Raw genomic sequence first — 16473 nt, forward strand, 5'->3', positions numbered from 1 at the left:
GGAACACAACAATACCAAGTACTGCTGTTTTGCGGTAGAATATCTGATGAGTGGGTGGTACCTACACAGACGAGAAAGAAAGTATAAGAAGGTCATTCTTCATGTTATTATCAATGTTGGTACTTTTAACACTAGTTGATTTTGTAGTGACAAAGATGGCGCCATCCGTAACCGAGTTCTACGAGGGGAAGCGCGTTTTCATAACGGGAGCGACTGGTTTCCTTGGTAAGGTAAGATACAGTTAGCTAACAGTCTATATGGTGGTAAGTCATGACATTTGTTCACTAATCAACGGAACACAACACTAAGTAAATGGTAGCACCTCCAAAATGTATGTATAATAAATGAAGATAAACTTATAACACTAAGTTTCTAACTTCAAAAAGTTAATATATTACATTTTTTATTTTATTCGTTTATTATCTTTTATTTTTATTAGGAAAACAAACAGTACATATTAAATAAATCAATTACTTTAAAGACATAAATCAACAAAGTTTTTACTTAAATGTGCAGAAAAAAAAAACTCAAACAAAAACCACAAAACATCAACAATCCAGTTTTATCAAAAATTTCAAGTAAACATAAGAATTAAAGACAAAAAAATAAGTTAAAATAACAAATAATCGGGCAATAATAATAATAACAAATTAGTAAAATGTATAAATAAATCTATTCAATTTTTAAATTCTGATGGAACGTTTCGTTCCCATAAAAAAACTCAAACTCTGGGCACACCTACCCAGAGTTTTTTAGCTTAGGTAGCCAATGTGGCTTACATTGACTACCTAAGCTATGTCTATTCTAAAATTTCATCCAAATCTGTTTAGTTTTCTCTTGAAAGAGTAACAAAGATACATCCATAAAAACTGTTTCGTTTCTAATATTATTGTAATTTGTCTTTCAATTACAGGCATTAGTCGAGAAGTTACTGAGGGCCTGTCCAGGTATTCATACCATCTACCTCTTGCTGAGGGAAAAGAAAGGTGTGAGTGGGGAGGACAGACTTAAAGCACTTTGCAATAACAAGGTGAGTGAATCATGAATGCATAGAATTCGAGTATGGACAGAACTGAAATGTGTGAATGAGATAAGACGATTGAAATCCATATTTATTAAGGATCAGCAATCAGTACTTACACGTGTAATAATAAAACTCAGTCTTGGTCACAACATGCATTTTCAAGATACAATAATACAATAAAAGCATTTTTAAGGTTGATTTTGAATAGTTTTTATAATTAGATGGGATGTTTCTAAACGCGCCATTAATAACTGTCAATGTCAATAAGCCGCCCCGCCTTCGAAATGCAAATGTTTTTTTATTTTCGAAAATCATAACACACGTTAGATAATTCACGAACGATTGAAAGTATGTTCTTAGCGATATTTACTTTCGATATATTATCTAATATCATTTTTATTTACATTTATCGACATAACAAGCAGTTCTGCCGCTTAGAGTGGATGTGGGCTTGTTAGGAGTTGCTGCTTATTATTTGACGAGATTAAAGAAACCAGACCAGTGCAATGTTGATAATATATTCGTTCCGGAGCCCGGATTGAATATATATATGAACGATGAAATATATTGTACTTCGAAAATGCATGCTGTGGCCGTCTTATAACAATTAATTAATTATAAAAATTATAACAATGTTTATTTATTTATTTGGATCTCCAACAGTTGTACATAACAGACATTCAAATCACTTTTTACATTAACCTAAAACTAACTATGTACAACCGATTACAGGAGAACACACCATTCACAATTACAAAATATACAAATATAAAAAAAAAAAGAAAATAAAAATATTTAAATAAAAAACAAAAACAGAAATAAAATGTAGTAACTAATTAAATTTGTAAACAAATTAACAGTTTGTATATACTAAAAGAAACATTTTATTATTAGTTTCGGGTGGATCATACACAAAGTTGGAGAATCGCTAATTAAATCTTTCTCTGTAGATATTCGAGCATCTCCGTGAGAAGCAGCCGGATGTTTTCAACAAGCTGAAACTGATCGCGGGAGACGTCTTGGAAGATGAGCTGGGCATATCCAATGATGACCGTCAAGAGTTGCAGCGACATTGCAATATTGTGTTCCACAGCGCTGCATGTATCAGGTGAGCTCTATCTTGAATTGCTTGAACGCTCTAACCTCATCTAGAACTTAGGTTTCAATACTGTTTTATTAGATAGACCATTTATTGAGAAGAGTTTTAGAGAAACATCACGCGATATAATATAGTAACCCGCGAGTAACAACGTCCAAAGCGGGTACCTGTTGCAGAGCAACGAGTTTATTATATACATATTTGACATAACATAAGCAGTTGTCATTTTTCAACCTGTTCATGAGTCAATTCTAATAATATGATTTCAAATACTGAGTAACAACTAAGAATTTTATGAGAGAAAATGACAATTATTTTAATTGAATCGAATGTACAAGGAATTCCATTTCCATATCCATACGAGAAGAAGGCATGGAGCTCTATACCTTCTCCTCAAAAAGGAAGAGAGGGAGGAGGCCTTTGCCCAGTAGTGGGACATTCACAGGCTGTTACTTATTATCCATACGAGAATAAAACAGCTACTACACTAAAGAGTACACTACTCGTATGGATAAATTACAGAATTCTTCAAAAGTAGTTGATTGAAATAACAATTTCTCCCTATTCCGTTAAATTTAATTTTTTTATATTTTATACAGATTCGATCAGAAGTTAAAAGACGCTGTTAATATGAACACGACAGGTACTCTACGAGTTTTAAAATTGGCTGAAACAATGGAAAAACTCGAGGTAAGGTTTAACTAATTGAAGTGTAAAAGAACAGAGAACGAAAATTGAAATTTTAATCTTGGGATAATTATTCGAAATTCAAATTAATCGAAACTTAAGTATCAATAAAAAAATGTTTATAACTCATAAACTTTAAAATTATTAAAAACTTAATGTTCCAATCCAAAATATAATTGTCATGTATCCAAATATAATTGTCGTGTACTATTTGTGTTTATAATTCATCTCGTGCTTGACGGTGAGAGAAAACATCGTGAGGAAACCTGCATGTGTCTAATTTCATTGAAATTCTGCCACATGTGTATTCTACCAATCCACATTAGAGCAGCGTGGTGGAATAAGCTACAAACCTTCTCCTCAAAATGGAGAGGAGGCCTTAGCCCAGCAGTGGGACATTAACAGGCTAACTAACCTAACCAAAACTAACTTCGGATATAGGTTAGACAGGTTATTTTGTACAGGTGTGCGTACAAACACTAACTCCAAATTGGAGCTAAAACTAAATGTTGTGATTTCCATTATAATCTCGTCAAAAGATCATTGAGAGATTTTTAGATATCGTTATTATTATGAATATGTCCTCCAGACCGACTTCAGCCACGGTGGCAAGTCTCAAGAGAGATTAGCCACTTGCACAGGAGATATTATAGTGCAAAAGTGTGTGCACAAACAGATGTGCACTCACTTTTTCTTCTCACGTTATTGTAATAAAGCGCACTTAAAAGAAAATTATCTAATACGTTAGCTCATAGCCGTGAAAATGGAAAGTTATATAATATATAGATAAAAAGCCGGTTTATTATCGGCTACTAAATAAGTATAAAATTTTCAGGCATTCGTCCATCTATCCACAGCATATTGTCGATGTGAACTTGACATGTTAGATGAAAAACTGTACCCTGCAGTTCATAATCCTCAGAAGATAATTGAACTCGTGGAATGGCTCGATGACTCAACGCTGAATTACTTAGAGCCGAAGTAAAGATTTAATTTAATTTAGTCTTTTCCAAATTCATTTGTTTCTTCTATTTTATTATTTCATGAAACTGAATACAATCTGTAGGGCTATTCTGTAAGAACAACCGCGAAGCTCAGATAAAATGTGGAGATCACATGAAATGTAAGAGTGTATCAAAAAAATGGTCTGCCTACCTATTTAAAAAAATAGGAGATAGTACTAAACTTATTCTTACCATTTGCTATTATAATAGACAACTCTATTTTCAGATTGATATCATCTGAACCCAATACCTACTCATATACAAAAGCCATAACGGAGGATCTTGTAGCTGAATACAGTTCTAAATTTCCTATTGCAATTGGGAGACCGTCGATTGGTAAGTAATAAAAAAAAAAACAAGATTTTTTTTTGGAATGGCAAAATAATATATTCTGCGAGTCAGACTCGCGTATCAAGTGTTCCGTTCAAGCTTGTTGGTATGTAATGGAATTACGTCCATTACTTTAAGAAACTTAAATTTACCGTTCGAAAACTATTTTCCCATTACATTGCGGTTAGTTTACCACTCGCAAATAAGTTTTTTATCCTCTTTTTCCATTACCTGTGCAACGCGACATTACTCATTGAGAAATTTCATGATTCTAAATTAAAAGGCAGTAACCTATAGGCCTATTATAGGCTTAGAGTTGCCAGCGTCAAAATATGTGACCGCAGTAAACGGCTTTATATTTATATTGCCTTGACTTAAAAGTGTATTTATTTCACTGCTAAATGGGATTGCAGACTCGAGTATTTGATATTATTTTCAATATGATACCTCCGCGGTCCTGAAAAATAGGGTCTTGACAGATGGACAGTCGGACCACGGAGTGGAAAACCCCATACGGGTTTAGTTTTTCCTTTTAAGGTATGGAACCCGACAGAATCATCACAACTTTTTCTTAAAAACAAAAATAGACTCGTGTCAAGTCTTCTAGTGCTAACAGAGTGCGAGATCGAGTTCCAAAAACAAAACAAATATATTGCCCTTAAATTAAACTTCATAAGTTTTTTCTAGTAACTGCTGCCTGGAAGGAACCGATGCCCGGTTGGGTTGATAACCTAAATGGGCCAACAGGACTTGTAATTGGTGGTGGAAAAGGTAAAGACGCTAACAAAAAAAATCTAAACCAAATCAAACTTTTGCACCCATTTAATTTAACAAACAGTCTCCGCAAACATATAATAATAAACATAGATAATAAGACTTGCATTTCTAATCTATGGAGAAATTAATAAATTTAATAATTCATACTATTATAAAGTGAAAAATGACTTTGAAAGTCCTACCATAATTTGCGACGTCTATTTTTAATTTCCTTAGTTATCACAATGATTATCAAATATCATGCAAATGTTGTGAGTTTTTAACTGTAACTCCTATTTACCTCCAAAAACGTGACGAGTGAGACAGGGACAAACATAGCTTTATGTTTTTTTTTAAATTGAAGGTGTTATACGGTCTATGCATTGTGAGCCTTCGTACATGGCGGACGCAATACCTGTCGATGTTGTTGTCAATGGATGTATCTTGATAGCCTACGTCACTTCCTTAGATAAGTAAGTAATAACTAAAAGATGGAGAGTCTGGACTATTTTTTTTTATTCTTTGAATGGTCTCGATTTTCTTATCTTGTTTTTCTTTCTAACTTAATTAAATCTATCACTATATTAATACATACAGGGATACAGGGTAATATGTCACGATCCTTTTAAAGGGTTATAGTTCAGGACAATAGCTATCAAATGACCCCCAAAATGCTTATGCAAAAGTGTATCGTTTTCGAGTTATTAATTTTTTAATATATTTTTTATTTAAAGGATGTTTAAGATTCTAAAATTCAATAAAAAAAAAATCAACGTATTTTCCCTATTTTTTTTTTTGTATTTTTTGCTAGGGTACATCCTAGTTAATAATAACCAGTTATAAAACAAAAACAATCTTCAAGCATTTTTAAATTACAGATCCAAAACTGTACAACTTTTCGATTTTTAATTTTGATTCTTTAAGTTACTCGCATTTTTTTTGTAAAAATCACTATGGCTCTTATCGTGCGGATCATTTTAAAAACATCTGCGTTTCCTTAGCTATCCATGGAGAACGGACACGAGGGCGTCCGGAATCAGATTGTCTCCTTTGCACGCGACCAGTTTCTCTAATTCGACGATACACACCAATAAAGACACTATTGTCAGGTGTCCGGCGATCCGGAAATCGACGATTATACTCACGACGAGCAGCTGCGGCGTCACCGTTACAATATCCATAGCAAAATAAGATGTCAGCGTATTCCTCATTAGAGTACGGACGACGAGAAGAATTTTGTTCTGCAGCCATAATAGTCCTTTTTACGCGCCAAGTTATCATAAACACAAATCACAAATTCCTTTTAGCTAGCCGAGTCACGAAGTTGTAAGAAACAGAGTCCAGTAAACGAAGCGGTTTTTTTCAAAAATTTAAGAGATCAATATTCACTAAAGCGCGTCCACACTATACGAGCAGTGCAAGTACAGTGAGTATTATGTACCCCGACAAGGTTTTATTACTCTTATTCCTAAAAGAAATGAGATAAAAGGAAATTAGAAAAAATGACGGTAAATTCAAAGGAATTGATAATAGTATTCCACAAACAGCTCTGGTTTATCTCTCCTTTTTTACCTATTACCCCTATTAAAAATAATCTTTAACTACTTTGCATTGAGGTCCTTTTGTCTTTGATCCAGATTTAATTTCTTAACAATAGCATTTCTTAGAATTTCCTACCTGGTCTCTTTGTTATCTAATTTTCTCCTGAGTTTATGATTGTTACTGTACTTTTTATGTACCGATGGATAGCTAAGGAAACGCAGATGTTTTTAAAATGATCCGCACGATAAGAACCATAGTGATTTTTACAAAAAAATTGCGAGTAACTTAAAGAATCAAAATTAAAAATCGAAAAGTTGTACAGTTTTGGATCTGTAATTTAAAAATGCTTGAAGATTGTTTTTGTTTTATAACTGGTTATTATTAACTAGGATGTACCCTAGCAAGAAATACAAAAAAAAATAGGGAAAATACGTTGATTTTTTTTTTATTGAATTTTAGAATCTTAAACTACCTTTAAATAAAAAAAATATTAAAAAATTAATAACTCGAAAACGATACACTTTTGCATAAGCATTTTGGGGGTCATTTGATAGCTATTGTCCTGAACTATAACCCTTTAAAAGGATCGTGACATATTACCCTGTAACCCTGTATACAATAATGTGAACTCATAGATCTTTGTTTTATTGTTTACATAGCAATATAGTGTCGCAGTGCGCACTTGTGTATTAAAAATAATTAATTTACAGTAATATACAAAAATAAATCCTAGTTCTAAGTACTCTGAATTCATTTTGGTCTGCCGCGCGCTTGTACGGTGTAACAACATCTGCTATCAAACGACTCAAAGAAACATGGAGCTACTATGAATAGTTTACTGCGCTCACCAAGTGGAGGTGGCATATGCCGTGGAAGTAGTGATTCCCAATTGAACATGAGTACTGCTTCTGATACTACGAAAGTTACTTTCAGAAACAAACGTAAACTCCACAGTGAAAATGACTGTATCATGGATGAATTATCTGAGTTAAAATAACAAATGGCAGATTTTTTTTTTTTTTGTAGAATAGGAAGGTGGACGAGCATATGGGCCACCTGATGGTAAGTGGTCACCAAACGCCCTTAGACATTGGCATTGTAAGAAATGTCAACCATCGCTTATAGCCAATGCGCCACCAACCTTGGGAACTAAGATTTTATGTCCCTTGTGCCTGTAATTACACTGGCTCACTCACCCTTCAAACCGTAACACAACAATATCAAGTTTTGCTGTTTTGCGGTAGAATATCTGATGAGTGGGTGGTACCTACCCAGACGAGCTTGCACAAAGCCCTACCACCAGTGAATATGTGATATGATATGATGGCCCTCATCTCTTCAACCAGTAGCATTCAAAACGACAACATTAATAAGCTTTGCCAGGACGTAACCGCTATTAGAAACGAGGTCAATACTATTAGCAACACCATGGCTAGTATGACCATAGAACAAAACAAACTACGGACAGACATGCACCAACTCGTCACATCTGCACAAGACACGGAAAAAAGAGTCAAGCTTTTAGAATCCGAAATTGACCTACTGAAACTATCTGCAACACAAGACAGCAACAAAATGTTAGTAACATGTGAATCATACGAAAAATTAATAAATGAATGTCAAGAACGTAATATAAGGAGCAAAAACATCATCTTAGCTGGTATAACAGAATCCAGTGCTGACAATAGTGCAGACCGAGCACGACATGATATACAAGAAGTATCAAAAATAATTAAGTTACTTATAAACGACTGTCCTGACCCTCAACAAATATACAGACTTGGCAGATACCAACCAACTAAAACTCGCCTTATAAAAGTATGCTTCTCTTCTGAAAAAAATACGAAACAACTACTCCGTAATAAAAGTACTGTACGACTAAGTAACGCTAAAATATTTTCTGATCAGACACCCTATCAAAGAGAATTTTTAAAGAATCTACAAACAGAGCTCCAACACCGAACTGCCAATGGAGAGTGTAACTTACGCATTAAATATGAAAAAGGGGTCCCCAAAATAATAAAAACGCAGCCAAAAAACTATACAGCCACAATAACGAAAATCTAGGTATGTCTTTTAACAATAACGTATCGTATCAAATTGCACATACCTATTCAGAAATCAAAACCACTAGCAAATCGATCAAATGTTTTTATGCAAATGTACGCAGTATAGTTAAACCGGGTAAATTTGATGAGTTAAAATGTATCCTACAATCTTTTCAATACACAGTACATATTGTTGCTCTATCCGAAACGTGGATAAAAGATAAGAAAGAAGCTAGTAGACTTCAATTACACTACTATAACTTTAGACAACATTCAAGGGGAGGTGGCGTGTCAATGTTTGTCCATGACAGCTTAAATCACCATCTTCTAGAGGAAAGCTGTACCAATGATAACCACTTTCTTTGGGTACATATTGACAAGTATTGTATGGATGTAGGTGTCATATATAAACCTGACAGAACAAACTCAAGTGAATTTCTCGAGGAGTATTCACTGCAACTACATAGAAGAAAGCGAATGTTAATTTTTGGAGACTTTAATTATGACTTATTGAAACCCAATGCTGCGGCTCGTAATTATCAGCTTACTTTAAGAGAGAATGCTATCAAAATTTTAAACAAATCAATCGTGACTACTGCACTCGTGAGACTAATACAACAACAACTATATTGGATCACGTATGCTCAAGTGTTAAACAAAATGAATTCCACTTAGCAATCATCATCAGGTTTTTTAGATCTTTCCAGGAGATGAGCAAAGACAACGTTAACAACACATACACAAGCTTGGAGAGGAAAATTTGGACAAGCAGAAGAAATTGGTTACCGAAATTATTCAAAATTCAAAACACAATTATTACCTTAAAACCTTTAATACCTGCTTAAATAAGCCTACCAAGATGTGGAATTTAATAAAAAGTCTGTCCATCAATAACATCAAAAGCGTACTATCAACACTTAGACTCCAAATTGATTCCAACGTTATTGTTGATGAGACGGAAGTATGTGAACAGTTTAATTTGTATTTCTCTATGATTGGGTTAAATTTAGCAAATAAGATTATTTCACTATATCCTATACACCACACTCCACATTTGGTGAAAAATGGAAATGAAATTTCAAAATTTGAACCCGTTACCATAAATGAAGTACAGAAAATAGTAAAGGATTTAAAAACAAACAGCAGTTCTGGCCTAGATGGAATAAGTATTAAATCTGTTAAGTCTATTGAGCTGCTGATGGCCGATGAACTAAGTTGCTGCATAAATGAATGTTTTGAAAATGGTATTTTCCCAGATAATTTAAATATAATAATAATAATAATAATAATATAATATAATTTAAAGACAGCAAAGGTGACACCTATATATAAATCAGGAAGTAAATTAGATCCAGGTAACTACCGACCAATTTCTGTTCTACCTGTTCTTTCAAAAGTCTATGAAAAGTCAAGGCCCTTGAGGTGTTAAAATCTTACTTAAATAATCGTCACCAAATTGTGAAAATAAATGACAAACAAAGTAGTCCAAGACCCATTCTGTACGGCGTACCTCAAGGTTCTATTTTGGGACCTCTACTATTCCCAATATATATCAACGATATACAAGATATTGGGTTAAAAGGAGATTTGACTCTCTATGCCGACGACTCTAGTCTTTTCTATTATGGTTCCTCTATTACTGACATTATCAACGACGTTCAGGACGACCTACAGCTTCTTGATATATGGTTTAAACGTAATTTGCTGACTATTAATATAGAAAAAACAAATTATGTAATATTTACTGCAAAAAACAAGAAGATAAAAGCCTACACTGAACCTACTATTAATTCCGAACAAATAAATAAAAAGACGTCGGAAAAATATCTTGGTTTGATACTCTATAATAAGCTGACATGGGAACCACACATTCAAAAAATCATATCAAAATTATCATCCTTGACCGGAGCTCTTCGTGGTGTAGCGCGATGTTTACCACGAAAAGTAAAATATCTGATATATAACTCATTGGTGAAACCACATATCGATTACTTAATTGAGATCTGGGGGACTGCGGCGAAAGTACACCTTAAGAAAATACAAACCGCTCAAAATAAATTGATTAAAGTGTTATTTAACTACAACTTCCTAACATCATCTGAAAAAATTTATAAAAATACTAAAATAGTAAATATCGCTCAAACATATGCCTATAAAACATGCATATTAGTACGAAAAATATTGAATAAAGAAATCCACACAAATTTAAATTTTAAAACAAAATCAGCTATACAAAGAATTCAATTGCGTAACGCAGATCAAGGATGATAATACAATAATTCTAAAAAATTCTAAAAACAAAAAAAAAATTGTCTAAAAAATGAAAAAAAAGAAAATGGAAAAAAAGGAAAATATATATAAAAAAATAATAATAATAATAATAAAATAAAATGATGAACAGATTTCAATAAATATGCCGCATACTTTTGTATTCCTGAGGTGACACGGCGGGCGATATGTTTAACAAGCTCATCGATCGTCGATCGAGAAGAAAAAAATTCTGCATCTACCTTCTTTCTTATGAATTTTTGTAACACTGTACGCTTGGATTTTTATATTAGTTTGTAACATTCTCATGTAAGTGAATTTCTGTAATTCTTTATGAGAAATAAATTCTTTAAACTTAATATAGTATTTTTAAGTTAATGATTTAAAAAAAAATAATTATCTCATGACAGTGGTAATAGCTATTCACGATTAACGTTCACGTTATAAAAAGATAATTAATTATGTTGGAATTAATTAGTTTTAAATGAATACATCATTAAATTCATGATAATTGTTTTGCCGCAGGCCTAAGGACCTTCGTATCTTTAATATAACTTTATCTGGAGTCCAAAAAATTACATGGCGAGAAGTGATCGAATTAGGTGAGATGCAGTTTTACTTTTGATATATTTTTCATTGAAAATCATTATGACTCTCTTTTATGTTGTAGGTAGGCGGACGGGTAAGTGGGCCACTTGATGTTAAGTGGTCACCACCACCCATAGACATTTGCACTGTAAGAAACATTAAGTGGTCCTTAGATTTAATGCGCCACCAACCTTAGGAGCGAAGATGTTACGTCCCTTATGCCTGTAGTTACACTGGCTCACTCATTCTTTAAACCGAAAAGTAACAATACTAAGTACTGTTTAGCGGTAGAATATCTGATGAGTTGATGGTATGTACCCAGAGGGACTTGCACAAAGCCCTACCACCAAGAAATACTCTATTGGTCTTGTGTATTTTTCATAATAGTAGTCAGGCTCAAGTGTCGCAGCGTACTGGTGGTAGGGCTTTGTGCAAGCTCGTCTGGGTAGGTACCACCCACTCATCAGATATTCTACCGCAAAACAGCAATACTTGATATTGTTGTGTTCCGGTTTGAAGGGTGAGTGAGCCAGTGTAATTACAGGCACAAGGGACATAAAATCTTAGTTCCCAAGGTTGGTGGCGCATTGGCTATAAGCGATGGTTGACATTTCTTAGAATGCCAATGTCTAAGGGCGTTTGGTGACCACTTACCATCAGGTGGCCCATATGCTCGTCCACCTTACTATTCTATAAAAAAAAAAAATCTACTACTGAGAATGCTCACAGCATCAAAGAATAAAGAGATAATTTATCATAATGACCAAGGCATTGATCGTCGCCTTTTCGACAATAAGCAAAATAAATTATATTTAAGTGAAAACATGTATAGTTGAACAATTAATCAAATCCATTTCGCAAGTACATAAATAAAGAGAATGTGAATCATTTATATGGTGTCATGTAATTAGAAGCTATAAAATGATGCTTTAAGGATGCCCCGCATACTCGTCATAAGCATCAGCTAAGGCTCTTTGAATAGAAGAAAAGCCAGGTGGATCCAGATATACGGGAGTGGTGAAAATTTCTAATTTAATGTTTATATTTCAAGGTGAGAAGTGGGTCAACACTTACCCTTATACAATCGCGTTGTGGTACCCTGGTGGTACCATCAAGTCCTACTGGTTTACTCACCAACTCACCGCAATCTTCGTACATATATTACCTGCATATTTAGTTGATATGCTTCTGTTTTTATTGGGAAGGAAGACCTTGTAAGTACCGACATTTTTTTTATATAATTCATTGTCACATCTGTAAACATTTTACAGCTGTTAGCTCTACAAACAGCTATCCAGCTGGCCTAGGTAAAGTTTCCTAGCACTTTTTCGATTACGTTTTTAGGAAAAGCCAAAATTTATTCATACTTTTTTAGGTAAAACAAAATTTGATGACACATATACTAAATTATATATAATAATACATTACATTTAACAAAAACAAAACATTCATAATTTCGTATATGACATATATATTCGATTTTAACACTACTATTAAATGATCTATTGGTACTGCGCCTGAACTCTTTCTGGTCATATCAGATTTTTGCTCCATTGGATTATCAGACTGATAGAATAAGGAGTGTATCTGTGTTTGTGCACACACCTGTGCGCCGTTAGCTAATCGCCGCCGTGGCCGAAATTGGTCAGGAGGACATCATATAAATATACATACGTTTATATATGTAGTGTATGTGTGTGTATATATATGTATTACTGTACATATTGTAAACAATCAGTTATATCGTATTTGCTATATGTATCACGTTGGCATTCTATTAAATAAATAAATAAACATTCTACCTGTCTTACAACATCACAGAAAATTACTCGAGACACTCTGTTTTCTCTGTTTTTCAGCATGGTTAATCTTCAAAAGCGAATCAGTCATGGTTTGAACATCCTCCAATACTATACAATAAAGGAGTGGAATTTCAAGAATACGAACTTCCTGTCTCTACAGAAGAGAGTCAGCGAGGCGGAAAACAATATTTTCTTCACAGACGTATCGACGTTGAGCCAAGACGAATATTTACGTGACTATGTTATTGGCACCAGGCATTTTGTGTGTAAGGAAGATCCTGCGACTCTGCCTAGAGCTAGAAAACTACATAGAATGTAAGTATACATTATATATTAAAACCTTAGATGGTACCTAGGAATCGAGTTAATTTTTTCTCATCCTATTAGGTCAGTCAAATTTGTCTCATGACATTTTTCTTAAGGTGTTGTTGAAAAAAATTATTTGGTGGTAGCGTGGTGGTGCGAGCTTTATCAAAGCTCGTCAAGATAGGTGCGCCTCAATCGTCACCTTCAAACAGCAATGCTTAGTATTGTTGTGTTTCCGTTAGAAGAGTGAGTGAGCCATAGTAGCTATACGTACAAAAGAGGTAACATCTTAGTTTCCAAGGTTCATGGCCCATTGACAATTGGTGGTGTCCACTTACTATCAGGTTACTTACTTTTTAACAATAAAAAAAAAATTCTGTAGTTACCTAAATTGCCACAAATATTGCCTCAATTTTGTTTTATTACTATTATTATACAAATAAAATATAATCCCAGTGATTTCTGTGGAAACGTAATTATACATATACCGTAACAGCCTGTCCATATCCCACTGCTGGGCTAAAGGCCTCTTCTACCTTTTTGAGGAGAAGCTTTGGAGCTTATTCCACCATGCTGTTCCATTGCGGTTTGGTGGAATTCACATGTGGCAGAATTTCAGTGAAATTAGACACATGCAGGTTTCCTCACGATGTTTTCCTTCACCGTGAAGCACGAGATGATTTATAATCACAAATTAAACACATGAAAATTCAGTGGTGCTTGCCCGGGTTTAAACCCACGATCATCGGTTAAGATTCACTCCTCCACTCCACACACTGGGCCATCTCAGCTTTACATCTAATTATACATATACATAATATTATATGGGTGGATATCACATAAACAAAGATTCACCTGAAGTCATGTAGTCACTATAAAATATCAAAGGTTCTGAATAATCGAATCAATGGCAAAGCTCACTAAGCACCTAACAGGATGAGATAAAAACTTGATAGAATTGTGTTTATTTATCAACACGACAAATTTGATAAATTTATTTTATCAATTACAATAAAAGTTATGTAATATTGGCTGTTTTTGATTTCATTAAATTACAAGCCACCCAACCCGGCTTCGCTCGGGCAGAAAGCATAAGCATCGTAGAACGTTTATTTCGTAATACATATAACTCTAATGGTTTCCACGGCACTCGAAAAGCTCCCAGTCGGCATGATAGTTTCCGACATATTGAACATTTTTCATCATATTTCAGCCAATTTTCACAAAAAATTAATAAATTATACACTTGAACCTTTCTTATGAATCAGTCCATCCATTGGTGAAAACCGTATGAAAAACCGTTCGCTAGTTTTTGAGTTTATCGCGATCACACAGACAAACGCGGCAGGGGACTGTTTTATAATACGTAGTGATAGTGATCGCTCTACACGGCTGGGACATCTATTTGATTAAGATATTTGTCATAATTACAATTCGCTTCTTCTTATTGCTTAATTGACGCAAATAAATTATAGCAAGTAAATAATTTTATTCAGTCCAGTGTGATTGACTACCTAACAAAAAAATACTTTCATATTAAAATTAATAATATAATTGAAAATTGTCATTGATCATTTTTTTATCTGTTTAAAAATGTATTTATATTTTTTTATTTTTCTTTTTTTTTCAGCCGTTACTGGGTCGACGTCGTCACGAAGATTTTATTTTTTTCTCTATTATTATGGTTTTTATATTCGAAATGCGGTATTATTAATGTTATGGATTCCGGTTATAATTATTTTTATAATATTATTAATCCGAATAAGGTAGTAATTAGTGAAATCTAGTTATAAGAGATTTTTTTAAACGATCTTGGACCAAAGTAATCTTTTAATTTATATATACATTATTTTTTTATATACTTTACATTTTATAACAAATTTTATAATGCGATCTTTATAGTTAATTGTTATTAAAGTTTATATTTAATTGTTATTAATTTTATTAACTCGTTTTGTACAGTATCTGTGTAAGAGGAATTTTGTAATTGTCTTTTAATTGACTTTCGAAGTATAGCTTATGACAACAACAGTAAAAAATATAAACGATAAAAAAATTAAGATTAATTTATAATAGAAACGTGTTAGAACAAAGGGGATTATTGTAATAATTTTCGAAGTCACGGCCATACTTATCAACGTTTTTTAGCTAAGCACAGATCTTTCTCATTCTGCCATCACTCATATGACATTCGAGAATCCTTTCATCAAATCGCTTCACAATCACTCTCTTAAAAAAATTTAAAGGTAAAGTGATTAGTTATCAACTACTAAAGATCAATACTGCTGTATTACATTGTGAAGGGTGAGTGAGTCAGTGTAAACATCAATATTTTGTATTTCAGCGGGGTGAGTGAATCAGTGTAATTATAATTACAGTCACAAAAAACATATGTCACAAATTCGATGCTGATTCCTTTGGCTAGTGTCGTTCCGACTTCTAACACAAGCTGAAGGATTAATTGAAGGGGTAAAAGAATATATAGTAATTCTTTAAAAACGGGGATAGGGGTTAATGTTCCTTAAAAAAGTATTTAGAACCACGGCTCGTGACGCGTTAACGATACTTCCAAGCGGTCAAGCCGCGGGTCTGTGCTAGACATAGGTTTAGGTATATTTGGAATAAATGTTTATAAAACACAATATAACAGTTTTACTCAAAACCTTATTTATATAATTAATTAATTTTTTTTGTGCAGAGGCAATAGCGCCAGGCGTCTTAAGTACAATGCCACAGGACAATCTTTTAGACGGCGTGTTTTTGCTATAAATTTGTAAAACGTATTGTTTTTTTTTACATTTATATATTATAAAAATGACTGTACATAGTTTCAAGGACTAGTGTCAATAGTAAACATTAATATTTCGACCTTGTATCTTTAGACCGAAAATTTAATTAGATTTGAAGGAGGCTACGACTGTAACAAAGATTATTTTAACCAATTAATCAAGTATGTAAGTAAATATTGATAAAAGTAAATAAATATTATGATCAACATTTTATATACATCATTTACTTT

The 16473-nt window shown here is 33.4% G+C and overlaps 2 protein-coding genes and 1 pseudogene across 2 annotated transcripts in view; 2 read left to right on the plus strand and 1 right to left on the minus strand.

Moving 5' to 3' along the window:
* LOC126778863 (putative fatty acyl-CoA reductase CG5065) overlaps positions 1–16473 on the plus strand; it is a 106965-nt gene that overhangs the window by 13197 nt on the left and 77295 nt on the right. The window lies entirely within an intron of this gene.
* The window catches only part of LOC126778916 (fatty acyl-CoA reductase 1-like), a 43724-nt pseudogene that overhangs the window by 11814 nt on the left and 15437 nt on the right, over positions 1–16473 (minus strand).
* LOC126778859 (putative fatty acyl-CoA reductase CG5065) lies at positions 156–15280 on the plus strand. The gene is made up of 12 exons (XM_050502586.1): positions 156–230; positions 914–1030; positions 1975–2132; positions 2723–2813; positions 3646–3791; positions 4041–4150; positions 4832–4915; positions 5265–5373; positions 11284–11360; positions 12398–12560; positions 13206–13463; positions 15085–15280. Exons 1-12 carry the CDS (start codon positions 156–158, stop codon positions 15239–15241), a joined length of 1545 nt encoding a protein of 514 aa, XP_050358543.1. The 3' UTR covers positions 15242–15280.

This window comes from Nymphalis io, chromosome 27 (genome assembly GCF_905147045.1).
Source record: "Nymphalis io chromosome 27, ilAglIoxx1.1, whole genome shotgun sequence".
Classification (NCBI taxonomy): Eukaryota; Metazoa; Arthropoda; class Insecta; order Lepidoptera; family Nymphalidae; genus Nymphalis; species Nymphalis io.